General features: G+C 48.1%; 1 protein-coding gene across 2 annotated transcripts in view; it reads left to right on the forward strand.

Annotated features, from left to right (window-relative positions):
* Positions 1-26,526, forward strand: part of AASDH (aminoadipate-semialdehyde dehydrogenase) — a 630,945-nt gene that overhangs the window by 52,454 nt on the left and 551,965 nt on the right. For both annotated transcript variants that reach the window (XM_086962613.1, XM_086962614.1), the window contains exon 4: positions 1,636-1,973. In XM_086962613.1, coding sequence (XP_086818739.1) covers positions 1,636-1,973 — 338 coding nt within the window. The remainder of the gene's footprint in view (positions 1-1,635; positions 1,974-26,526) is intronic.

Here is a 26,526-nt window from a genome sequence, read left to right on the forward strand (position 1 = left end):
ATTATTTTGTTTCTTTTCAGTCCTGGATTTAAGCGCAGTACCACATCAGAATATGCAGCTGCCTCAGAAAGGCAAATATATTTAAAACAGAGTCAAACACAGGGGGGAGCTCCCTATATGCTTAGAAGACAGCACTCACTGTCAGGGACTGCAGTGGTTTCCGTAACACCCCTGACCTCAGTCTATCTTTCCTTTATCCTGCCCCCAGATTTGTTAGGACATGCTTCAAATCTCAGGTTGCTTGCCTCTTTCATCAATTGTGTCCACAGTATGTGGAATTACCCTGCTCTGAGTACTGATAGGGACACACTGGAGAAAGTCTCCATCACTGGCTTGTGGGATTTTTTCATTTGTACATATTTAGTAAGTTAACTGGTTCAAAAAAGAGTTGCTTTGTTTTTATTGGTGGAAAGTCTGACCTGGATGATAGAATGCTCACACCTCAGGTGGGAGGTCAAGATTACCTGGAACGATGATAAAAGGGAGCAGAATGTCTCATTTATAGATCCATTTCAGCATCGTTACCCAAAATGACGCCCCCCCCCCCCCGCAGAATGAGATGAAGGGCCCCCTGAGTCCCATATGTCTTGCAAATATTTATGGGCCTTGGGCTGAACAGGGATACCCTTTATGGTTTGGGGCCCCCGGAGCTGCAGGGGCTTGCTCTACGCAGTGAATCCATTTTTCTGTAGTGATCCTTGTTCCTTTGCTATATGTTCCTGCACTATCAATTAAGTCAATAGTACCAGAAGAGACGGCATTTGCTCAGAGAGCAACCTTGCCAAAATCACATTTGTGAATGAACCCCTTCCAGATTCCACCACTTAAATGTCTGTGCGTTGAAAAGAAATCGGAGGCACAGGTGTAAGGGGAGGGGGACAAGAGAAAGGAGAGTCATGAGAAGAAACACAGTCAAAATGCAGACACTATTATCAACAGCCTACAGAAACAGTCTTTTAATGTACTTTTGTACTTTGTTTTGGAGCCACTTTGGAAGAAGACTGCTCCACACCACTTCTATCTCTAAGCACCAGGACTTGACTAGATTTTCATCTTCTGTAATGAAATAGATCCCAGAGATGCAAGTGCCTCTTGAAAGAGCAGCTACTTGTCAAAATGTTTTTGCCTGTTGCTTGAAGTGAGGTTTCACCCCTTTGCCATCTTTTAAATGATGGCATATTTTCAGACAATACAGTGCTTAATTTGTAAAAGAATTTAGCGCTGGTGCCCACAGCTCTGCCCCAGCGGTGCTATTAAAAATAGAAACGCCAAAAACCAAGGCTACATAATGTTGAATTCACTTCATGCATCTTTAATCCACTACCATACACTGCCTGTCCTTTATCTCACTCTTGCTATCCCAGCTGTCTTCATTTGTGTCCATTTTACCGCCTTTCTCTTCCTCCTTCTTTCCTATTTGTATGATTTTCTCTCTTGCTCCTGGTCAGTATCTGATGAAAAAAAAAAAAGCCGGTCCCCAAAAGAGAGTGGTGGTGTGCCTCACCGACAAACACCGGCTCAGATTAAGCACCGATGCAGACCACATACAAGCACATGAGGTTTAAAAACCATTGGATGCTTTGCTACTTCATTAATATAGTAATATTAATTTTGTTTTATTTTATTTTATTTTAGGCTTTTAAGAAGTCTTATTCCGGATCTTTTCATAAATTGGATTTATTAGCTGGACCTTTGGATGTGACTTTATTTAAAGTTCAGTGGTATGACTCTTCTGGAAGTCGGTTGGAGGATATCAAAGAGAGGAAAGAAATTAAGCAGCCTACAGTTAAATGTCATTTTGAGAAAGAAAATGATTTGCAGAAAAACTCTGAAGAAGTTAATTTTAAGGAATCCCTGGATATCCAGCAAAAGCATCACCTCGCTTATGTTTTGCACACATCTGGAACAACAGGTTCTCCCAAAATAGTGAGAGTACCTCATAAATGTATAGTACCAAATATTCTCCATCTTCGGTAAGTTAATTTATGGCTTGTTTTTGCTTAAGATCTGCACATTTCAAATATTCTGAGTAGTAATACTGGGCTATTTCTTGTCCTGTTCTTTGTCTCTTTTCATCACTTTGTTTTTCATATCTATATGTCTCTGTTCAAACTTAAAATGGGAAGCTTTGCTTTCTGAAATGCCTCGTGTGGTTCTAATGTTTAGTGCAACAGCAGAGACCGTAGGTGATGGACTGACTCACTCTGGGGGATTGACTGGAACTGTTGCATCTGAGCTGAGGTATCGCTCTATTACGCTTTCTTTGTATGCTTGCGCCCAGCTCGGGTCCTGTGGATTCAGTCCAGATCAAGCAGGTTGACCACAGTACTGCTGGAAATGAGTGCTCAAATGGGAGGCACCTTGACTTTCGCACTGGAAGCTGTTTTAAACAAGCATTGGCATATCCAATAGGTCTCGTCTTTGGGACCTTATAAGTGTTTAGCCATGCAACAGTTGATATTGTTGCACCAAGGATATTGTGCTTCATAACTAAATACTTATAAGGTCTCAAAAGCAAGACATATTGGCTATGCCAATGCTTGTTTCTTAGGTCAGCAACAAAAACGAAGCAGATGAAGAGAGCAAAAAAAGAGAAATTCTGGTTAGCGGATGGACAGTGTATACATGTCCACTGACTTGTTTTTTTTACTTTCAATTCTCCTTGAAGCTAATATCAGATATTGTAAGCCTGCTTTTGCTTTCTTGCAACAACTTGGCCATGATCAAATACCCTATTCTGTAGTTAATTTTATAAGATGTTCACTGGCAGTTAGGAAGAACCATGGGGACTTGTCCTGAGGGCATTTATCAGTACTCTTAATATTTTTAATTTTCAGTTTTCTAACTGTATTATTGTCATATTTATGTACTTTGTGTGTTTTAACTTTGCTTTTAAGGCTTTTTTATAGCCGAATAAAGATTATTATGACTGACTGAAAGAACATTTCCTTTTAACTTGGATACACTTTGGGCACCATGTTTACCCTACGCTATTGTAGGCAGCCTCAAAGGCAGGACGAGAAAGAAACATACTACAAACAAACACCTCAGCATTCACTGGAAAATATACCCCCAACCCTACAAGGAGTACAACCTACGCCCCAAAACACAAACTGTATTTGTGTGCTCACACACTTTCACTGGGAGACATATTTTCGCATCAGTGATTAAAAAAATAAGGCAGTGATTTTTCAGCACATTTGAGAGAAGCCTGGCTTTGGCTGCTAATAAAGAAATGGTAGCCTGGGTCAGGCCCGTGACACGCAGCGCTCGCTAAATGCTTTGCATTTTCTTTAGGGTCACATTGACACATTTTCCCATTCCTTCATGCGTGGTAGACTCCACTGTGCATCTGTTTTACTGTAACCCAGGAGGGTATTATTAAAACTAACGTACAGCAGGTGGTTCTAAGCAGCATACAGATTCTGAATCGTGGATAGCCTTGGCATATAAGCTATGTTCGGTGGATAAATTCCCAGATTTGTGAGATGACGAAAGGTCGGACAGAATGAGGGGAGAGATAGCCTGTGAAGTATCAGAAAGAAGTGCTATTAGAAGATTAGAAGACAGTGACGGGCTGAGGTGAAAGGAGGAGTCCACACGGAAGCAGAGAGCCTCTGGTGAAAGGAGGAACTGGGTGACAAGGTGAAAGGAGGAACAGTGCGATAAGGTGAAAGGAGGAACAGCAGTGAAGTACTGATGGGAGAGCCATGAAGAAACTGAATGGATGAGATGGAGAGTGAAAAGGCTGGGATGAAAAGATTGACCGGGTGAAAAGCAGAGAACCTGTAATGAAAGGAGGGACTGAATGACACAGAGGGGAGAGACAGCCCGTGGGGAGTGCCATTAGGAGAGACTGAAAGGCTGATTTAAGTTTCTGTGAAAACCGATTCCGGCTTCCTTGCTCACCTCTGATGCCCACTGACCTAGCTGTGGAATTTATAGAAGAGCTGACACCGGATCCCTGCATAGATTTGGTGGTGGGTGGCGGGGGAGGAGGAACGTTTGAACTCCGTGGGATGGCACACAGCTTCCATGAGGCATAGAGTGAATGAAGTCCATATGTAGAGAATGGAGTAATGTGGACAATGCGCACGCAGCAGAAGGGGAGACTGAGATACGTGAGGGAAGCTCCAGCAATGATCTTGAATTAAAGAGAATGAATCAGAACAAAGGGCCGACAGAAATGGAAGGGAGGTAGCGGCAAGAAGTAAGAAATGAAAGTTAGGTAGAATAAAAGCATACATATATAGAACTGTACAGGAAAACACTTTTGCACATAGCTTATTTTTAAATCATGCTGTGGTTTTCTCTTGTTTCTCTCATGAGCTTTAATTTCTATTCAGCAGCATCTTCATGCGGCCGAAATTAAGCTGATTTGTTACAGTGAGTCTTTTCTAAGGCCTTGGTGTCCGTAGGAACTTGAGCATTTCTGTGCACTCGAGGAGTAGGGTTTATAGGATATCGCAACTGACGCGGGCATTGAAGAAAGGCGCGCGTGGTAAGGGAGGGCCTTCACACGCGCAATAAAAGAAGCCAAATGGCAGCTGTGCACGATGGCAGCTGTGCAAGTGTGGCAGTGTGCGCATGATAGTAAGCTGGTCGCCTGGAAAGTAGCACTTTTCAAAGCAGCTACTAAATGTCTGGATCAGGCCGAGACCTAAAAAGAGTGGCTCCTCAATTTTGGCTAGGTAGAGCCAGAATTTAAGGGGATTTTTCCTCTAATTATTGGGAGATTGTAAAGAATTGACTCCCAGTATCCCATGAGCATCTCAGGTTCTCATATTGTAAAGGATTTTGAACCTCGGGCATGTGGTGATATGTTTCCCAGCATAGATTATCTACTATGCTATCTCCTGAATGGAGCACAAGGGTTCCCCCCATGTTATTCATTGATAGGGTGACAACCTCCATCCGGTTCAATTGACATTGACATTGTTTCCAGTCCTGAACCTTTGTGTTATAGCCTAATGAATTCTGGGTGATGTAGTCTTTCTTTTACTTCTATTTACCTAAGTAGAGTAATACATATTAAATCAGTGATTTGTAGACAAAATGTTTAGGACTGTAGACAGTGTCCATAATGACTTAGAGCAGGTGGTCATCCTATCAAGAGTGTAGGTCAGTCCCTGCGATCCTCACTGGGAGAGGCTAGTGCATATATGTGACCCACATAGTTTCAGGAACAGGGTCTGAGACAGATGTGCTAACTTTTAGAAGGGGACAACAAGCTTCCAAAAGAGATATGTCTCAGCTGGAACTGTGCTAACTTTTTGAAGGGGGCAACAAGCCTCCAAAGGGATATTTCCTAGTTGGAACTGGACTAACTGGACGTGGCAATAAATTGCCTTGGATTTTTGTGACATGTGGTTGGATAGCAGAGACTTTAGTGACCCAGAAGTGTAAAATTTCTCACTTAACATGCTCATGAGGTGGTGGCCAGGCTGTTCCTGAGAAGCCACCATTGGCACTGGGCTTGTGATCCAGGATCTAGAGAGAGGTGTGGAATTCTATCACTTGTTTTCATTATGTGTACTTTCCCAAACCCACACACAAAGTCCATTGCTTGCTATTGACCCCAGTATAGGTACCTGGTCTTGACCAGGTCTGTTAGTCTAGCTAGGTCTGTTGGTTTAGCTAGATCTGAGTAGTCCACAAAGATGTAGATTGAACACTGCTGCCTCAGATCTATCTCTATTCATGCCATTGCTGTTTGACGAAAGATGGGGAGTCAAATATTTAAGTTGCTGGCCTGCAGATCCAGGACCCTGCAACATTAGGCTTAGTTTTGTGTGCTGTGTGGACCTAGATTTGCCATGCAGCTTTGGATGATGTACTGAGTGATTTGAGTATATCTATATATTTTGTTTATTTGCTGTTTGACGAATGAGCCACCGAATTTACTGTGGATATACTGCAGTTAATGCGTTTCTTGTAAAACACTCATGGCCTGATTGACAAAGATTAGTTGCACTTTTGAGTAGGTTTACAATTTGTAGTAAGTTTGCTACTTTCATTATTCACAAATCTGAGTGTAAGCGTACTACAAAACAATAATTAACATGCCTCCAGCCCCAGAGTAATGTAGTTAGCTTAGTCTTGTGTGGGTGGGCGACGTCCCTCCGTAAAAACCTCCCTCACCCTCTGTAAAGCCCTCTTACTCCTCCCTAATCCCTTCCCCTTACGTAGTAAGGCTCTACCTTTTCCCACCCACCCCCTTGTGTTCCTCCCACATTTGCTGCTAAAATCTATGCTTGCAAGTGCGGAGACTATAGGCAAAACTTACATTCTGTGGGACGTTTTATAATCGTATTAAACGTACTGCAAAGAGCAGTTTGAGAATCAGGCCCTCAGTATTTTGGAACAACCCTTCTTTCATGAACACAGTGACAAGTCCTGTTAAGACCTCTTCTATTTTAATTTTTAATTTAGCAGAATCTTTTATCTCTTTTATTAGTAAGTGTGAAGTTTTAGACGTGTGCAGAAGTTATTATCTGTATAGGACAAGCAGCTGGGTTCTAGAGGACAGCACTACCAGAACTAGTCACAGTATTGATAATCTATGGTGCCCACCTCAAATGATCTGCTGCCAGTGGATCATAAAATAAATACAATACTTTCTGAATGAGAGGCAACATAAAGCAAACAGGTCAAGTGTACATATTCACCTGACGAAAAAAACTATTGTGTTGTTATTCTTCTTTTTATTTATTTATTTTATTTTATTTTCACACACTTCTGGTATACAGTCCTAGGCCTACATCCTTAGGGGCCGGCCGCAATGTGTATTTAGCAGTTAACTAGTTAGCTCTTGTGTACACAGCCCTTCAGCCGACAACCCGGAGGTCCGGCGGCGTAGTTCTCCAGTGCCCTTGCGGAGACATCAGATTCGTTACAAAAAGCGCAATCAGATCTCAGTTTTGGTGCGTGCTTTCTTCTGTTCATCAACCCCCAGCTGTTCAGTCCCGCCCACCCCTCCCCTGCAGCTGCAGCCTAGATCAGCACCCATAGTGTTATCAACCAAAATTAGCATATGCTGAATTCCAACTCAACTACTAAACTTGTCCCCTCCCACCCCACCCCCCATGTCCTCTCAGTGTGTGCTGATAGTGTATGTGTCGCACTGGTGTTTCGTCCTTCTTGCACTCTAAGACGCACTATCTGCGCGCTAGCACTAACGCTGATACTCAACTGATCCTCCAAGTCTGGGTGCATGGTTCGGTTGCTATGTCCCTGCCAGCTAGGGGTAATCCAAAGCCTGCATAGTTATCCATCCATCTAGCCAGGTCCCTCGCTACCCTGTGTCGCCGTCTGGATTTGTGGTGTCCCGCCTGTGACTTGCCGCTCCGGGTTATCAGATTCCCCCTGCTCTGTCGAAAGTAAGTGCGGTATAGCGTCCAAAGGTTCTTAGGGCGGTTCCTAGGGGGCAGCAGTTCGCTATAGTGTTCCACCTGGGTGCTACAGTACAGCATATCTCGCGCCCATCTAGCTTTGGTAGGGAGTGGGCCTCTCATCCAGCAGTGGGCCACCACTCTCTTTGCCATTAGCATTCCCATATCTGCCAGTCTGCGAATGGGAAGTCGTTTGGAGTTTCCTATGAGCACAAGTCCCGTTCTGGGGGAATGTCCACCTCCAGGATCTTGCTCATTTCCGAGAAGATGTCACCCCAGTAGGACTGGACTCCCAGACAGTGCCACGCCATGTGCATGAAGTCTGCATTCGCGTAGTGACAACGTTCACACTCCGCCGTGTGTCGTAGGCCGTATCTATGGAGTCTCTCCGGTGTGTAATACACCCTCTGTAGGAGCCGAAAGTGAATCAATCTGTGTCGGCCATTGAGCGCTATGCGCTTTGTGCTCTCATAGCAATACCGCCATGTAGCGTCATCTAGCGTGGCGTCCAAGTCTGTTTGCCACGCAAGTCTTGCTTTCATAGGCTCGTGGTTACCATGCGCCCTGGCCATCTTATATAGATTTGTGAGTAGCTTCCGGGGCTCCTTAACCTTGATAATGTGTGTCAGTTCGGGGACGTCCGGAGGCTCTGCCATGTCTGGGCCCAGCAGCTCCTGTAGTGCACTGCGCGTTCTGTGAAAATGAAAATGAAAATGAAAAAGGTTCTTAATAGAGCGCACTGTGACCAAGCGGCTTCCTGGCGCTAGAGGTGGGGAGCTGAGGGAGACAGGGGGAGCCAGAACTGTTTAGCAGGAATAAGCAGTGGAGAACAGGTAGGTTTTTAAGGCCTTACGGAATTGGGAATAAATGGTAATGGATCTGATTGGTAGAGGGAGACTATTCCAAAAGGAGGGACCCAAAACAGAGAATCTGGTGCCTCCGGTTTTGGATTTACGGAACCGAGGTACATTGGAGAGGAACTGATTAGAGGAGCGGAGGGAACGGTTGGGGACATAGGGAGTGATGAGAGAGTTGATAAAGACTGGGCCGATGCGAGCTCGAGCCATGAAGACCAGACAGCCTATCTTAAAGAGGGATCTCTGGGAGATGGGGAGCCAATGAAGTGTTTTCAGGACAGGGGTGATGTGGGAGGACTTTGGGAGGTGGAAAATAAGGCGGGCGGCCTGATTCTGGACAGCCTGTAGGCGGCGAAGTTCGTACGCTGGAATGCCCACGTACAGGCTGTTCCCGTAGTCGAGACGGGAAAGAATCATGGCCAAAATATTAAGCTTAAGGGCGTCAGAAGAAAAGAAACGGGACACCTTTCGGATGATTCGGAGGGAAACGAAACAGGAGGAGACAACCGAGCTGATCTGGGCATGCATAGAGAGGTCCCGACTGACTCTAATGCCCAAGGTCTTTGCCGAGGCCGCTGGTAGAGGTGGAGGGCCAGAGATGGAGGGCCAAAAGGCAGTCGACCAAGGGGAGGAGGAGGAGCCAGTCAGGACCAACTCCGTCTTGTTCAGATTAAGCTTCAGTTGATTCCGATTCATCCAATCTGAAATAAAGGCCAAGGTAGAGTGAAATTTGGGTGGGGAGTGCAAGGGAGAAGAAAGATCAAATACGAGCTGGAGGTCATCCGCGTAGTTATGCACGGAGACCCCCATATCAAGAAGGGAAAGAATAAGAGGACGGATATAAAGGTTAAAAAGAAGAGGGGACAAAGAGGAGCCTTGGGGAACTCCACAGGGGACCAAGCGGGAAGGGGCGGAGTAACAGGAAAGATGAACCGCCTGAGTTCGATCTTTAAGAAAAGAGGCGAGCCAAGAGAGGGCAGTACCCCGGACGCCCACTGCGCTGACACGGTCGAGAAGGATGGCATGGTCGACCGTGTCAAACGCAGCGGACAGGTCGAGAAGCACCAAGGCTTGGGGCAAGTTCGAATCTGCCTTACTCTTTAGCTCGTCCAAGACGGACAGGACAACAGACTCGGTGGAGTGAGCCGGTCGGAAACCTGCTTGGTGGGAGGCCAAGAGGTGGTTGTCCTCGATGTGGGAAGAGAGACAAGAAGTGATGTAGCTCTCCAAGATCTTTCCGAGGTAGGGGAGAAGGGAAATAGGCCTAAAGTTAGAAGGGAGGGAAGGGTCTAGGTCAGGTTTTTTTAAAATAGGGCGAACTATGGCGGATTTGAAATACTTAGGAACAGAACCGGAGGAAATGGAAGAATTAAGAAGAGAGAGAGGAGGGTCGGGGCAATGGGTGAAGAATACTTTCAGAAAGCGGGCTGGCGCACAATCGGCTGGGGAACCGGACTTTGAAATTGAAAGCGTTGCAGCATAGGGGTCTGCTCTTTGCTCCCTTGCACCTGATCCCAGGTTTTGGCGACTCCGTCCTGAAACAAGTCGCTCGCTCTATGAAGCCCTAACTTCGCCAGAACTCTAGTGACTGCTTTTTCGCCCATAGGCGAGAGCCAGAGCATCCATTCCAGCGGCATGTCTGGTGAATACAGCAATACCCCTCCCTGTCGATGTAATAGCGAGTGCCATGCATGGTTGGTGGCAGTAATAGAATCCAGCACTCCCGTTCTCCGGTCTAGTGGCTTGCATATTGTGGCCGGTAGCGTATATGGGCGCGCAAAGAGTCACTCCATGCGGACATGCAGGATCATCTTGTCTCCGTGTATCCATGTGTGCAGGTGCGACGCCTGTGCTACTCTATAGTAGAGTTCAAGGTCGAGGGCCGCAAGACCTCCCATATTGTAGGGCAGGGTGAGTGTAGACCACTTGACTCTAGGTTGCTTACCCGCCCACGCCAAGCTGATCATTAGACTCGTCAGCTGTTGAAAAAAGGCTTTAGATAGGACCATTGGGAGGGCATTAAAGAGGAACAGGAACTGCGGCAGAACTATCATCTTCATAATGGATATGCGGCCCAGCAGGGAGAGAGGGAGTTTGCTCCAGATCGCTATGTCATCTTCTAGCTTGCTGACCGCCCTCCCATAGTTCTGACTCATGAGCAAGTCCGGGTCCGTGTGGAGTTGGATCCCAAGGTACCTGATGGGGTCCTCGGACCACTGTAAAGGGTACTCCGTTTCCGTCCGCACCGTCAATGGCGTGAGGGGCAGCACCACGGATTTCGTCCAATTTACTTTAAGGCCGGAAAGCGCGCCAAAGCGGACCACTTCCCTTAACAGTGAGGGTAGGTTTGCGTCAGGGTCACGCACATAGAGCAGCGTGTCGTCAGCGTACATTGACACCACTATTTTGTAGGTAGAAAATTGGATACCCTCATGTCCGTGGTACTCCCTCAGAGCACACACCAGGGGCTCTGCAGCTAGGGCATATAGCAGTGGGGATAGAGGGCACCTCTGTCGTGTCCCCCTACCGATAGTTAGCGGTTGCGAGACTGCGTTACCGACGCGCACTCTTGCCCTTGGCCCTTCGTAGAGTGCCCCAATCATTTGCAGGAAAGGCGCCCTGAGCCCCATCCGTCTCAGCACCTGGAGTAGAAACGGCCACTCCAAGGAGTCAAACGCCTTTTCCATATCCAAGAATATTGCCCTTGCTGTCACGTCTTGCCTCACATGCTGGTTTGTGCCTAATACGGTTCTTATATTGTACATCAGGTTCCTGCTAGGGATAAAGCCCGCCTGCTCCGGGGCCACCAATTCGGGGGCTAGCAGGGCTAGTCTGTTCGCCAGTACTTTAGCATACAGCTTAGCATCTACGTTTAGTAATGACAGCGGCCGGTACGACGCGCATTCATCCTGTGGTTTATCAGGTTTAGGAATAGTGACTATCATAGCCTCCCTCATGGAGCACGGCCTACTACCCTGGGTGCATATGTCGCTCAACAGTGTAGAAATGTGTGGGAGCAGTTGTTCCTGAAATGTTTTGTAAAACTCTACCGTTAAACCATCCACCCCGGGTGCGCTGCCCGAGCGCATGGTGGCCAGGGCTTCAGTGATCTCATCTTGTTGTATGGGGCTCATGAGAAATTACCTGTCCGAGTCATGGAGGAACAGCAATTTTATGTGCTCTAGATAGTCCAGAATTTCCGCTGACTTCTCCCCGCTTTTTGAGGAGTACAGTTCCGAGTAGTATTCTCTGACAATGTTAGCTATTTCCGCCTCTTCAGTGGCGGTGCGTCCTTCAGCGCTTTTCATCTCGGCAACCAGCGGTTTGCCCCTTCTACCTTTGATTACATTTGCCAACACCGATCCCGGCCTTTCGCCTTCTCCATACGTGCGGGCAGCGGCGTACTTGCCCAAGTGTTTTACCTCCCTGTCTGCCTCGTCGTGATATTCCACAAGTAGTTGTTTAATTCTCTCTTCCGTATCGTCAGCCGGTCGGCGCAGCTGCTGCACCTCCAGGCTACGTAGCTGCCCCTCAAGGTCCATCAGGCGATTTCTGATCGTCTTCAGGACGCTAGAGTGTTTCAATATCGCTATGCCGCGTATATATACCTTGAACGCCTCCCACACCGTTTGGAAGTCTTCCACTGAACCCACATTCTTCTCGAAGTATATATCAATCGCCTCTGCCAGTTCCCCGCGAAAGATTGGGTCCAAAAGCGACTATGGTGGGAATCGCCACGTGTAGGTCTCCCTAGCCGGGGTTTCCATCACCAACATTATGGGGGAGTGATCTGAAAGCGTGCGCTGCAGCACTTTGCATTGTCTGATGTTGTGATGTGCATTCGATGTGGCGAACCAGTAATCTATTCTAGTGTGCACCCCGTGGTAGGCAGAGTTTTGTGTGTATCTTCCCGAGGTCGCATTTCTGCTCCTCCACACATCAGCCATGTCCAGCACAAGGAGTTTGGCCGCAAGCACCTGAGCCGCTGCCGAAGGCTTGCGGGACAGACCAGCAGACCTGTCCAAATCTGGATTCAGTGTCAGGTTGAAGTCTCCACCCCAGATTGTATGTGGTGAGTCGTATGTGTCAATTCTCGCAGCTAACGTTTCGTAGAACCCCGGGTCGTCATAATTGGGGCCGTAAACGTTGACAACCGTCAAGTCCAATCCCAAGCCCTTACAAGACGCTATGACATATCTCCCATCCTGGTCAGCTTTCAGAGTATGTAATTGGATGCGCGATCTCGGGTTTACCCAGGTAATGACCCCCCTGTCGTGAGTCGTGAACCCAGCTGTTGCAATGTTCCCCACTTGACCCCTGCTTTGCAGCATCCTGCTAGTGGGTGGCAAATGTGTTTCCTGAAGTAACGCTATGTCTATGTTATGTCGCCTCAGATAACCCAACACCTTCCTTAACTTTCTAAAATCATTCAATCCCCTGACGTTCCACGTGAGGGCGCGTATGGTGGCTGGCTGTGTTCTGCCCGGCTCCCCCGCTACATTAGACATCCTGTGCTACCTTTCTTAGCAAGTGGCTTGCAGTGTTTCAAGAACCCATCCAGACTTGTGAGCAAACCCCCGAGGCCAATCCCGCTGCATACACAGGCCACCGCGAAGTGAGCAATTCGTGAAGATACGTGCAAGGACCTCAATGCGCACGAACTCAGACAGTAATACATTCCCATTCCCTCTCATCTACCCTCCCTCCCCCCTCCCACAGCAGACCATTCCCAACTCGGCCTAGCATGAAAAGACTACACCCCCCCCCCCCCTCAACAGGTTGGTCCCCTCGGGAACCATAAGTGTACTCAGCGCTGGGGCCGAGGTCGCCAAAAGAAAAACAGATGCCAATTGCTGGCTAACGCTTTACTCCATCCCGCTCCTGGCACCATCACCCCGGATGTGTCTTTCAACAGAAGCTCATGTTCGTATATCTCCATACAGCGTACACCGTACGCTACCCAAATGCGTCTCTATTTCCCCACAATGTCCAATCGATATATCTAACGGTATATGACCGCCCAAATCTAGCAAAGGCCCGACCCCAGTGGAGAAATAATCATAAAAGAAGAATAACATGTTTCAGTCTCACCATCTCCCTGGGGCGTCAGCACTCACACAAGTGCCAGGAGTTCGCTCTGCCTCTTGCTGTCCGTCCATCCACAAGTTCAGTTAGTCGGGTCTCACTCCTCGCATTTCACTCCGGGTTAACCTCAGCACGATCCGCGCCAAGGTTGCAGACCTGGGTTTGTGCTGCTATTCTTGCTCATCCAGACGGCTGGGGGGTTTCTGTTCCTTCGCCTGGCTTCTGGGGCTGTTCCTTTGCTCCTTGGTCCACGTCTTGAGGGCCTTTTGGAGGTCTTTCGGGTCAGTGAAGAAGTGAGAGTGCCCCTGACGGTTGATCCTTAGCTTCGCCGTGTAAAGCATTGCGTAATCCAGGCCTAAATCCCGAAGTTGCTGTTTGTAAGGGACAAAGTGTCGCCGTTCCTCCTGCACCTTTGCCGTAAAGTCTGGGTATAATGAGATGGTCGCCCCCTCAAAGTGCAGCTGGCCCTTCTCTCTCGCCACTCACAACGACGTGTCTCTGTCCCTATAGTTTAGCAGTTTAGCAATAATCGGCCTTGGGGTGCCCCCGGGCGCGGGCGAGGACCCAGCGTGCGGTGCGCCCTCTCCACAATAAACATGGGCGAGAAGACATTGTCCCCTAGTAAGGTGGTCAGGAGTTTCTCTACGAAAAGTTACATCTTTCCTGTCTGCGTGGTCTCCGAAACTCCTGTGATCCGTATGTTGGAGCGCCTAGAGCGGGCTTCCAACTCCTCAGACCTATCCTCGATAACCTGTAGGATCTTGCCGATTTGTTTACAGTCTTTGTCCAGCTCCATTTGGCCTTCTTCTACTTCCGTCAGGCGTCTTTCCGACATATCCAGCCGCTCCGCATGCTTGTCCACCCTCTCTGACATCCTGTCCATGCGGTAGGTAATAGCGTCAAGCTTTGTTCCGATAGACGCCATACTGTCTTGCAGGCCCTTCTCCATGGTGACCAGCAAGTCTTTGATATCCGTGTATATCGAGTTGTCCTGACTCCTGTTTTGTATTGTCTTATCCGGCTCCTGCGACTCTGGGGCCTTCGTTCGGCGCTGTTCGAATGGGAGTTTGGTTTGCGTCTTGTCCCCTTTGCCCATGTTGCCGGGAAGTATCGCAGGGGTCCCACTCCTCACAATGCGTTTCAGGGGGGTCCGCCCGTCGATGTGATATCTTCGCCCAAGTTGCCCCCTGTCCCCTCAGCCGGCCCGTCCGCCAGCTCCCCGCCGTCCGCAAGCTGGGAAGGGTCTGTCCGGCCGCTATGTGGGGTGGTATTACGAGTCCGTTGGTTCGGTGGGTCTTCCACGTCCGAAGTTAGGGAGTGGTTCTGCGCCACGGGGACAGGAAGGGCCCGCAGGGGGTCGCCAGACGTGCTGCCACCAATAAGGGCCTAGTCTTGTAGCTTTCAGTAGTCCGGGAGTGGCCGGCCTGCACTCTCCCCAGGATGTCCCGCCAACTCTACCGGCGTAAATCCAGACCAACCAGGGCCACCGCTATATCCCTGGGCCTGTGGAGTGGGCAGTGGACCTGTTAAAGCCTGCCTCCCAAAGCTTCCTCAGGCCCCAGTGTGAGCCAGTAGCAGGAGTGACCGCCGCCTCAACCAAAGCGTCTTTGCAGCCTGCCGCCCGGGGCAGGACCCACCCGGTCCGGCTCCGCGCCAAGGAGAGAGCGCCTAGGCCTCAGCAGCCCACCAGGTCGTTTCAAGGTCGTAGAGGGTCTCGGCACTCGGAGCCTATCTGCCCTCTGCCGAGTGCCCACCCTAGCTCCAGTACTTCCAGAGTCAGTGCCCTCGGCCCGGGCCCGGTCTATATGGGCCGCTTCTCGCAGCTCCCAGTCAAGGTGTCTCCTCCCCGGGGGGCACGCTCTCCGGCCCCGCAGCTAGCTCCTCTCACCTCCCCGGGCCTGGCGGGCATCAAATAAGGCTCCCTCGCAGCAGCTACTGTCTTTTGAGGAGCGCAGCGTCTCACCGCCTCAATCTCCGGGGTTCCAGGCGGTCGGGGTTCCGATAGTTCCTCCCAACCGCGGCGGCTCCGGGCCGAATCCCACGCCTCCTGTTGAAGCTCAGTATTTAACTGTGAAAATAAAAGATCAATAACAATCACTGAAATAAACAATTCGCTCTCAGCACATTTGTTTCCAAGGTTTATTGGGAACCCAATCAGAATGCAAAATATTCGTGCACACGGAGACCTCAGCAAAGCTTACTGAGTGCCCAATTTGTATGACAGTGCAGAGACATTTTATAGTTACAAGCCCCCACAGGATGGGCATCATAGCATACGTAACCTGGGTCAGACTATGTCCTGCTGGACCAATCAATGAAGGGAAACTATGGCATGATACCCTTTTAAGGCTCGAAGTATGTCTATACCCTGGTGTTACTGCCCACGTGCCATCTACAAGAGCAGATTTGGGCTTTCCCCTAAAGGTGAAATCTGTGCCTCTGGAATACGTGGACTTGGCACGTACTTGACCGGCCAGGTCATGTCGACATGTTTTACTGAAATGTGAGGTTTTGCAATAGCAAGCTGGAAGTTGGCGTGTTTGTTCTCGGAAAGCCTTGCGTTGCTTTGCACGTTGCAGCTGACTGACACACAAAATGGAGCGTGCGACCATTTTGTGAATTCCTGTTGGTGTCAATTCTTTAGTATCTCAAAGAAGACTATAGGCCTGAAAACATATGTATTTGGTATCATAGAAATGTCCGCTTCGTCATCCCCAAATCTGATACTAAATCACATGTTAATCAGAAGTCATCCATCCTCATCATCTCTTGTCCCTCATCCTCATCCTTATGGGTGTAGTGTGTTGAATTACCTTTTCTGGATAGGCAGCGGGCACAGGAGCTGGAAATTACTGTACAACAAACTGGGCATATCTTGTTCAGGAGGCATAGTGTCAAAAAGGCTGCTACCACTATTATAATTGCCTTACGTATCCAAGAACCCCAGTCTCTGAACCAGTTCTTCACATCTTCCCATAGGCCACCTGTGTGTATACCGTGGGCCTCATCTCTAATGTCTTTTATCTTTTTTTATAGCTTTGTTTATATTCCCACTGTTATCCGGAAAAATGCACAGCATTGGCTCTGGGCCAGGGAAGATGCCGGGGAAGATGCCTCGTGAAGGACGGAACAGACTCCTCCTTCCTTGGCCAGAATGATATCGAGAGCAATCCTGTTCTGGATCACGACTGCCCTCATGGAGGTGAGCTCTTCTGTTATATTTCCTAAGGCATCAGTGGTAGAGTCCGCTAGGTTCTCAATCATCCTGGATAACTGGTGTATCCTTTCTGAGGTATAGATATTGCCTAGTACTGAGATCATTGCCCGAACACTTGTTAACATGTGGTCTACCCATGCGGCTGTTCTCTTGGCCCTAACTAGTGTCAACTCTTTCTTTTCTGCTGGCACTGATTTTGTGAAGTGGGTCATCTGTGGGATGATGGATGCTAGGTAGTAACTTCCATACCATCCTGGGGGCAGGTAGAAATATGCCCATGGACCACAGACAAAGAAAAGGCCCTTGTAACCTACCAGACCTGGTGACGGCTCATCACGACTCCTAACTCGAGTTAGTCTGGTAGTGTGGTTACAGCTACTCGTCCCCATGTAAATCTGGGGAGCTGCCTTTGTAGGTAGTATGCCTTTTATCCTGTTTATCCTGTCTTCACAGTCAAACCATCCCTGCTCCCCTTTAGCCACTTTTTCGAAAGTGCAACCGAATGAAATGCATTCTTTCCAGTTGTCCTTGGACAGCAGTTCTGAAAAAGTGCATGTTCTTGCAGCTCCTTTTGGCAAAACCGGTATTCTTTTTGGTGTTACCATTTCACCCTTGAGGATGCAGGAGGGGCCTGAAACTTCTCCTATCCTGAACCTTGGTACTTTCATATGGCCTGTCTCTATGTCATCCCAGCCTGCTCGGCCTTTCCATTCCTCATTCCTAAAAGCCCTGTCAAATCCTTTTAGCATCTCTAAGTCTCCCTTAGTTGGCTGCATATTCATACAAGGGATCCTCTTAGGTCTGAGAGGAGGGTCTGTTGTTTTTCTGCTATAACTATAGCCACTGCTACTGCTGGGATCAGCAGCCAGTATTTCAGATGAAGTCATACCTATCTATACTGCCACAGACATGCTGTGTTGACTTTGTAACATGTCACGCAACAGGACACAGCCTACATATTTGGATACTGGCAGAACGTGGTACTTCAAACTATGTGTGGCATCTGTGGGCAGGTGTGTGCAAACATAGCAGTCTGATATATTCAAAATTGTCACATACAGTTTCAGCATTTCAATATACTGGTTTCCTTCATATGTATCCCACAATCCTTCTTGGTCCCCTTTATTCACATCCACCCCCATATCAGTAATGTTCGTTGTTATATTCTGTTCATAGTCTTTTGGGGATTTTGTTGGCTCAGTTCCATCACTACCATCCCCCACTCGTCCATTAAGATGTGGTATTTCAAGCTCAGCAGAATACACTATTATTATTGCTGTTACTATTATTGCTGGTACTGGTAACAATATGGCAAGAATCACTGCTTTCCAGTTACATGTGTGTCTTTCAGTGGACTGCATGACTCTGAACAAACCTTGCCCTTCCCTATGCTATGCAATCTTCTTGTGAATAGACCCTAAGTTTATTCTTGGTCCCCTCGGCTTGTGAATAGGCCCTAATTTGTTCTTCTTCCTCTTGGCGCTATGCTAACTGTCCCTTAGAGTCAAGCATTTAACCACTGTTCTTCTCTTGTATTTAATGTATCGAATAGGTCTAGGACCAGTGACCTCTGTTGCAAAAACGGCACAATGGAGAATGTTCAAGGTTTTGAATAATGCTAGAACCAGTACTTTCTATTGCAAAAATGGCACCATTGAGAATGTCAAAACGTAGATCTGTTAATTCTTACTCAGGGACTTGCTCTGGGCCCGTTGGAAAGGCAATCTCATTAAAAATTAATCTTATTAGCTCACTGAGCAATAGTTACCTTAGGACAAATAATGTTAAAGTTGCACTTATGTCTCCCCCTGGGCACAAAATGGTTAATTGTATCCTGGACCTTTGTCCGCAGGCTTGTATTGACACAGATCGAAGTCTATCAGTCCGGAATCTTTGCATTTAGGCAGTAGTCCATTAATTATTAATCCATCTCTTTAGCTTTCTGTTTGCTGGAGGAGCGAAGGTTATATCCTCGGCGAGGCCCTGCTGCTGGTATCTGCGTCAGTGGGATCCGTTCTTCGTTCTCGGGGGTCACTTTTTTCGTGTGGGATGCGTGGATACACGAAGTTAGACCATCACATTTCACTGCTGTAGCCATTGTAAGAATGACCTGCATTGGCCCCCTCCATCTGGGCTGCAAACAATTCCTCCGTGTGTGGGCCTTCACCCAAATCCAGTCCCCGGGTTGCAGATCGTGGGCTGGTGGCGTTGCGGCCTCTGGAAGGGACTTCAGCACCTGACAATGGAGGTAACGTAAAATGTCCGTTAACTTCTTACAGTAACACAATAATAAGTAATCCGTTACTGACAGGGGGGCTGTTGACATATGTCCTGGTATGTGCATTGGCCTTCCAAATACAATGTCGTGTGGGCTCAGCTTTGTTACTCTGTCTGGTGTACATCTCATTGCTAGAAGCGCTAAAGGTAGCGCATCTACCCATGAGAGGTCTGTTGATGCACAAATTTTAGCTATCTTATTTTTCAAAACCCCATTTTTCCTCTCTACAGCGCCTGCTGCTGGTGGATGGTAAGCACAATTCAATTTTTGTGTTATGGCCAGCCCCTTGCATAGTCCCTTTATGACATTGGAAACGAATGCAGGCCCATTGTCGGACGCCAGGAGGGAGGGTACCCGAAACCTTGGCAGTAGTTCCTTCAGTAGACACTTGGCCACGCTCTGTGCATCACAATGTTTGGTGGGGTAGGCCTCTGTCCATTTGCTAAACATACAGACAATGACCAAAACATACCTAAATGTCTGGGTGCGGGGCATGTCTATAAAATCAAGCTGAAGGCTTTTAAATGGCACGTGAGGGGGTGGGAAGTGCCCAGGCGCAGTTGGGGTACCTTTTTCGGTGTTATATTGGACACAGGCCGAACACTGCTTGCATAGCCTTTCTGCTGTCTGGCGGAATTTTGAGTTATACCAACAGTGGGAAAACAATCTGATCATACCGAGGGCCCATGGAACAGTCTGCTCATTGAAGGGAGCATGGTGGAAGGCAAGCATATCCTGCCATTAGGCCTTACCCAAAGCCCCTCTTTTGTTTGTGTGCAACCCTGTTGCGCCCACTCCTCCTTTTCCTGGCCGGCTGCATTCATCTGAATATGTTTTGGGTCAAAATGTAATGAACCACTATCCTCTCTAGTTTCTCATCCGCTGCCTACTAATTGTACCATTGTTTGCTGGCAGCCTGTAAGTGCTATTCTCTTCGCTTCTTGGTCAATGAAAGCATTGCCTCTGGAAACTATCGCTCCAAAGGCCTAGGGGATCTCTGGAGCGAGCAGCAGCCCACAGTGTGCCAGCTGCATACCTTAAATTCCTTGCATATCGCATGCACCACTCGCGGGCTTCTTTTCCTTGCTTGCACCACCGCAGATGGCGGCCTTGCTGCGTCACTGATTATAAACACGGGCTGGTTTGAAGTGTCGATAGGGATTAGATCTGAGACGCCACAAGCGACTGTAGAGGAGCTTTCAACAGTCCGAGCACAACACATCATTTCTTCTTTCCAGCAGGCAGTGCTCAATAATTCTGCAACTTTTCTCAAATCAATTGGCGGCGTCTGAACTTCTGGTTGAATCAGTTTTATTTCCTCTTCCTTTCATGCTGGAATTTATTGCGCCCATCTCCTGACAGCGACCGGCAGGGATAAACTGTTTCTCGTGCTCTCTGTTAGCCCTGCCCGCCTGGCCTCACTGAGACCCACTGTGAGGCTGCTGGATCTCCCAGTGTGGGCGGGGCTGCTTCATTGTGTGTGTGTTGGGCTATGACAGTTTAAATTACTGCCAGACTGCCCTGCACATCTTGTTTTAAGATTCTTGACAAGTAGCAGATACAGGGTTAGCTTCTTCAGCTCTCCTCGCTCACACACTGCTCGCAAGACCCCACCAGTGCGGTTGAGCTGTATAATCTGTTGATTATAATCTTTTTTTCTGGTTTCGGGAGCACAAGCATTTCAGGAATTCTCCCAAGGTCCAAGAAAGTTGTCGTATAGATTTCTACTTACTGTGTATGCTGACACGTTTTCTACTGTCATTTAATCGTGTCTCTTCCTGTAGGGGCGTGGCCAATGTAATTAAGGACGAGGCTTAAAACACTGACGCCAAAATTCTGTGCTGAGGATAGTGTGCCGCCCGACTGGTATTTTGCTGAGTCTGTCGATTCATCCAGATATATAATGCAACAGGTAACATTAAACATACAATTTTGCAACACCTGTGACTTTGTTGCATATAACATTAAAAATAGTCCGGCAGTGGCATAGCTAGGGAGGGCCGGGGGGAGGGGGGAGTTTTGGGGGTTGGGGCGGTCCACCCCAGGCGGCACCATTTTTGAGGCGGCCGCGCGGAACTGGAGGCCCGTTGCAGGGGCCTTTATAATGTATTTGGGAACGTACACAGTGTCCCCAAATACATTATAAAGGCGGCCGCAACGGGCCTCCAGTGCAGTGGCCGCGGCCCGCGGCCCAGTAAAGTTAAAAAGTGCAAAGCAGCCAGCGCTGCAGCCTGCAAATGCACTCCTTCTGACATGCTTTTGGACGGTAACTGCTGCACAGCGCACACAACCGCGGGACTAGTTTTTGGTAATTTAATTGAAAGCACCGCGGCCGCCTGCAACAACAGTGCTTTCAATTATATTGCCAAAAACTAAGTCCCGCGTTTGTGTGCACTGTGCAGCAGTTACCGAACACAGGTCAGAAGGAGTGCAGGCTGCAGCGCGGCTTAACTAAGTCCCGCGTTAGTGTGTCCTCCTCCTGTCGGACTCCTCGACCGTTGTTGCCCCCCCAGTCCCAGCTTCAGAGCCCATTCCGTCAATCTTGTAGAGTGCGCAGGGCGTGCGAGCACTACCAATGACGGCCCTGTAATCCATTTTTGGCCAGCCCTCGCTTGCGATTAGAACGTAGCAGTGACGCGTTACGCGCTTCAACGCTACGCTCTCGTCGTGAGGAGTCAATTCTGGCCTGGGGCAGTGCTTTATACTTGCAGGCAGCTTTGGCCGTTTTGCTGGTCTGGCTCTCTGGACTGTGAGTCTGGCTGCTGCACTGCAGACTCAGTACTAATAGGGGAACAAAGTTGAAACCGAACCACCCCTGCCTGCCATAGACCCTGCCTTGAGCGAGTGAGGTAAGTGGAGAGCAGCAGATTCAGAGGGGTGGGTGGCTGAGTCTGTGGCTCATCCATGATAGCTGCCAAGGTTTCAGATTTCTATGTGTGGCACTTTCACTTTCAGAATTTCCTTGTAATTATGAGTGACATCATAGCTGCCAAGGTTTCAGATTGCTATGTGTGACATTTTTATAATATCAGTGTAATTATGAGTGACATTCCAACTACTATGAGTGACACCTTCTCCCGAACAAAATCAAGCAATGAAAACGACGGCAACATATTAATATTAGGAAATTACACCCATTGATTAGAGCAACAAGAAACTCTAAGAAGATGTTAATATAGCCGGAAAGCACCAGAAATGGAATGGCACACACAAAAGCTAGGGATCACAATTCGGCCGCAAAGTGTAATTTTCATCAAAAAAGACACATTGAACCATTTAACCCTTTCTATGCTGATGACGGAACCGCTCCGTCATCAGCTGCAGGCGCGCTGTGCTGATGACGGAGCGGTCCGTCATGGCCCGCTCGGCGCTCCTGTGGCGCGAATTCCGCGCCTGCGCTGAGCGTTCCATTGAGCGGGGTGGGCCATGACGGAACCGCTCCGTCATAAGCACAGCGCAACCGACGCTGGTGACGGAGCGGTTCCGTCACCAGCATGCGGCTGCCGCGCGGCCGCCCCGCCCCCTTAGCACTGCGGCGGAATAGCCGCCGCAGTGAAGGGGTTGATAAAAATCTATTCGCTGATTACAGTAAGGCGCCACCAGCTATTATTAACCTCTGGCTGAGAGTAATTTGCATGGCTATTTTAAGCCCATAACATTACAGTACAATGAGGCATGATTGGGAGGGGGTTAGGACAAGCCTCAGGAGTAGAGGCTGACTGAGGTACACATAGCCTACCTATGTAGGCTGTATTATATAAAAAATACATTTTCTGAGACACTGACCAGCAGTAATAATTCTAAAGCTCAGCGTCCGACCACCCTGGCCAGGGTCCGGTAAGTTGCCCCGAGCTATGACCTACGAGTGTACCAATGCGTGTCATGCAGCAGGCTGTAAGTCTAGTTTGAAAAACATATATGGCACAGAATTTTTTATTTTAAGATATTCCATCTATTTGCCAGAAACATGTCGAACCACCACTTGCCTGGGCCCGTAACCCGCGCTACTGGGCAGAATGGCATCATTATAGCACTCCCAGGGAGCTCCTATGCCTGAACCTGCAGTGGTGTCTGCTGCTTTGCTAGAGAACATGCTTGTGTCCTTGAACTGCTTACTTTTGCACACTGGATACCACGCCCTCCTAGCTGTCCTGCCTGCAGATGCCTAGGACTCACACAGTTTGCGAGGGGGGGGGGGGGCACTTTGTGAACTTGCCTTGCCACCTTCCACCAACCCCTGGCTAGACCTGCTCTTTATCTCTCCCACGGACGGAAGCACCAACATTAAATATGCCTGCTATGATACCCCAGCCAGAACCCCTCTTCGCACCTGGCTACAAATAACCCCTGCAATCAGGCTCTACGTCGCTCCCCACTCCTGGCTTTGCACCACTGAATGCTGCGGGTGCCAGTCCTGGGGAGCCGCGGCACCTGACTGCTGCTGTGCCTGTCCCAAGTTGTTCGGCCTCCATAATGAATGCACCCGTGCTTGCTGCAGCAATATTAGAATAAAAATGTTGCACTCCTAAAATTAAATTAGATAGTGTTAGTGACTGTCAAATTATAGTGAGTTCACTTACAGTTCGTCTTTGCACGCCCTTCTCTACCCAGGCTAAGGCAGCGTGACTGCACCGGTGACGACAGGCCCTCAGCCTCTCACCGCGCTTAACTGCATCATGTTGCATCGTGTTGCCCGGCCCAACCTGCTGGCGGGCGACGTGTCCATTTAGCTCCTGAGCCTGCCTCCCCCCCACATCGCGGGTGGCCCGGCTGGGCAGGGCAGGGCAGGTCAGTCTGCGTGACTGGTCAGTGCGAACAGCAGCGTGCTGTGGGGCCGAGCAGCACCATGATTACCCCGGGTGGCCCACGAACAAGTTATTAACTAACTCCCGGCTGCACTTTCTGGAAGCAGGACGTTACGTGACGTCCTCCTGTAACGTTTGTGCAGGTCCCCACTGCTTTAATGGGGGGACTATGATGTTTGGTCATTTAATATCAGCTGTAGATGATGGATCCCTGAACAGTGTCATGTATGTGCATGTTTGCATTGTGCTGAGGGGTAATTGTTCACACAGCTCTCTGAAGGATGTCACATGCGGTTTTTCTGAGTCCCCAGATAGATCATACTGCCAGTCACCGGTGTATTCATCTGTGTAGCCTTTGACCTTGTCATGTATTTTCATGTAACTTGCATGATCGATGTAACTATTAGCAGCAATACTACTTGTCTCTCTGTCATCTTTCAAGTGCTCACTGCCCTTTTTCTCCAGCAGCAACTGTTTGTTAACACGAGGCAAACGCCACGTTAATTGCGACTCTCTTTGCCACCTGATGCGGAGAGATTAACCAGTAATTAAGGAATCTCAGTATGAGAATCTCATACCCCCCATTGATCACTACACTAATTATGTGAGTATTAAGTTTTATTTTGTCCTGACGAAAGCTCTACAGACCCTCGCGGGCCCAATAGAGCTGAAACATGTTGACCTACTTATAGAGATATATGGTAATCCTGTAACTCGATTACCGAATATACCACTATTCCCTTTTTAATTCACAGTGTGCATCTTCTTATAATAAATTTTGGCTTTGGTGTAACACTGTTTTTATACCTATTTTTTGGCACTGCACAATATTCCTCTGGACCAGTCCCCACAATTTCTGGACACTTCTACACTCACCAGAGGTTGCCTCGGGTGAGGCAGGCATATAGCACGTTATTTGACAACCCGATGACTATGCCATGACGTTAGAGAAGGGGCGGATAAAAGATACACCGCAACATCAAAATTGCAGCGTCTATGAGGGTTGTCAATAAATAACCATTGGTTATTGTAGATACAAGTGTCCATTCCCTTTTGTGATTATCATGCCACACTAGAACACCTGAGGTTCTTTGTGGGAACCGAACGATTGCAACACCCAGTGCTATACCGCGCACAGTTACTCGCTGAGAATTTAAAACAGCGCTGGCATGATTTAGATGTCGGGCTATCTTGCCTTATTTTTAAAAACTTAATATTTTAATCATTTACCCTGTATGCACTGTGTATAGCTGTGTGTGTAGCTGTGTATTTAGAACTGTACCCCGCCCGTTCCACCGCGGCTGACGGTGCCGTTTGCGTGGAGGGCGAGGCGCCATCTTTGGTTGGGCTGGACCGGAGCTAGCGGTCTAGCTCTTCTGGGAGACAGGGCTTAAAACGCCATGTGCATCCGGGAGCGCAGCGGACGAGCGCAGCGGGCGCGACGATGGCGCAGCGGGCGCGACGATGGCGCGCCGAAGGTGCGCCTAAGGTAAGCCCGTCTGCGCCCGTCCGCGGCCGGCTGGGGCCAGGGGCCAATACTTATGGGCAAACACATACATACTCCTCTAATGATTTACTCACTTTAAGACCCCCCGATCCCCTTTGCCCGTAAATACCCCTGTATGTACTAAAACGCACTTCCCTTTATGGCATCTCTAACAACAAGTGTACAGCTGGTAATTATATTTTTCCTGGTCCATATACAGCCCCTTAGTCTTCATTTAAAGCACAGATTAAACTTAATTGCGTTTACCTCAACACGCGGTCTATGGATAAACACCAATTGGACATTTTTTTACTGTTGACATCTGAGAAACCCGATATCATGTTTTTAACTGAGACCTGGCTTAACCAGGACTCATTACCAGATATTTTGGCCTCTGTTCCAGCGGACAATTATATTTTAAATGTCAACCGTCTTTCAGGAAAAAAAGGGGGAGGAGTAGCTGCTATCATTCACAACACCCATAAGTTTACTATACTCCCATCTCTTGTTTTAGCCAGTACGGAAAATGTCGTTTTTAAGACTGACACTGACAGTGGAGCACTATTATTAGTTCTGATTTATCGACCCCCTCAATCTATGCCTACCTTTTCTGTTTCACTGGCCGAACAAATGGCCTCTTTGGTAACAAAGTACTCAAAAATTGTCCTAATTGGGGATTTTAATCTCTGGTTTGACAGCACTGAGGTAGACCCCCAGGCAGCTGAACTTAAGGACTTACTTTTAGACCTGAATTTGACTCAACAGATCCATTCCCCCACTCATGAGAAGGGGCACAGTTTGGATCAAATTTGGTCTCAGAATCTTTCCTTATCCATCTCTTCCATAACTCCTTGCATCTGGTCTGACCACTTCCTCATATATTTTAAACTTATCATCGATAGAGGCATAAAACAGTCATCTCAAGCAGGTGGGAAAATTAGGAAATGGAAGGGCATTAACACACCGGCTTTTTTGGACACCCTGGCCACTACCGTTCCTCCAATGACTAAAGACATCAACGTCATTGAAGAACCTTCTCACACTGGATACAAGGAGCAGCTGACATCCATGCACCTTGTGTGAATTTCCCCGCTCACGCCCTAATGACGCACATAAATGGTTCACTCCACAATTGAAGACCTTAAAACTTGAAGTTCGTCAAAAAGAGAGGATGTGGAGGACCAGGTACCTACCGCAAGACAAAGCAAATTACTGCGCGGCCCGTAAATTGTATCAAAAATCTATTCTTAAACAGAAAACTGATTATTTTTCTGAGAAAATCTTAAACTCGCAGAACAAAACAAAAGATCTGTTTAACATTGTCAACGATCTTAGTAACAGTGATAGAACTACCCTTCTGGTTACTCCTACTCAAGAGCTCTGTAATTCCTTGAATGCTTTTTTTCT

Source organism: Lissotriton vulgaris, chromosome 3_1 (assembly GCF_964263255.1).
Source record: "Lissotriton vulgaris chromosome 3_1, aLisVul1.2, whole genome shotgun sequence".
In the NCBI taxonomy this organism is placed as follows: Eukaryota; Metazoa; Chordata; class Amphibia; order Caudata; family Salamandridae; genus Lissotriton; species Lissotriton vulgaris.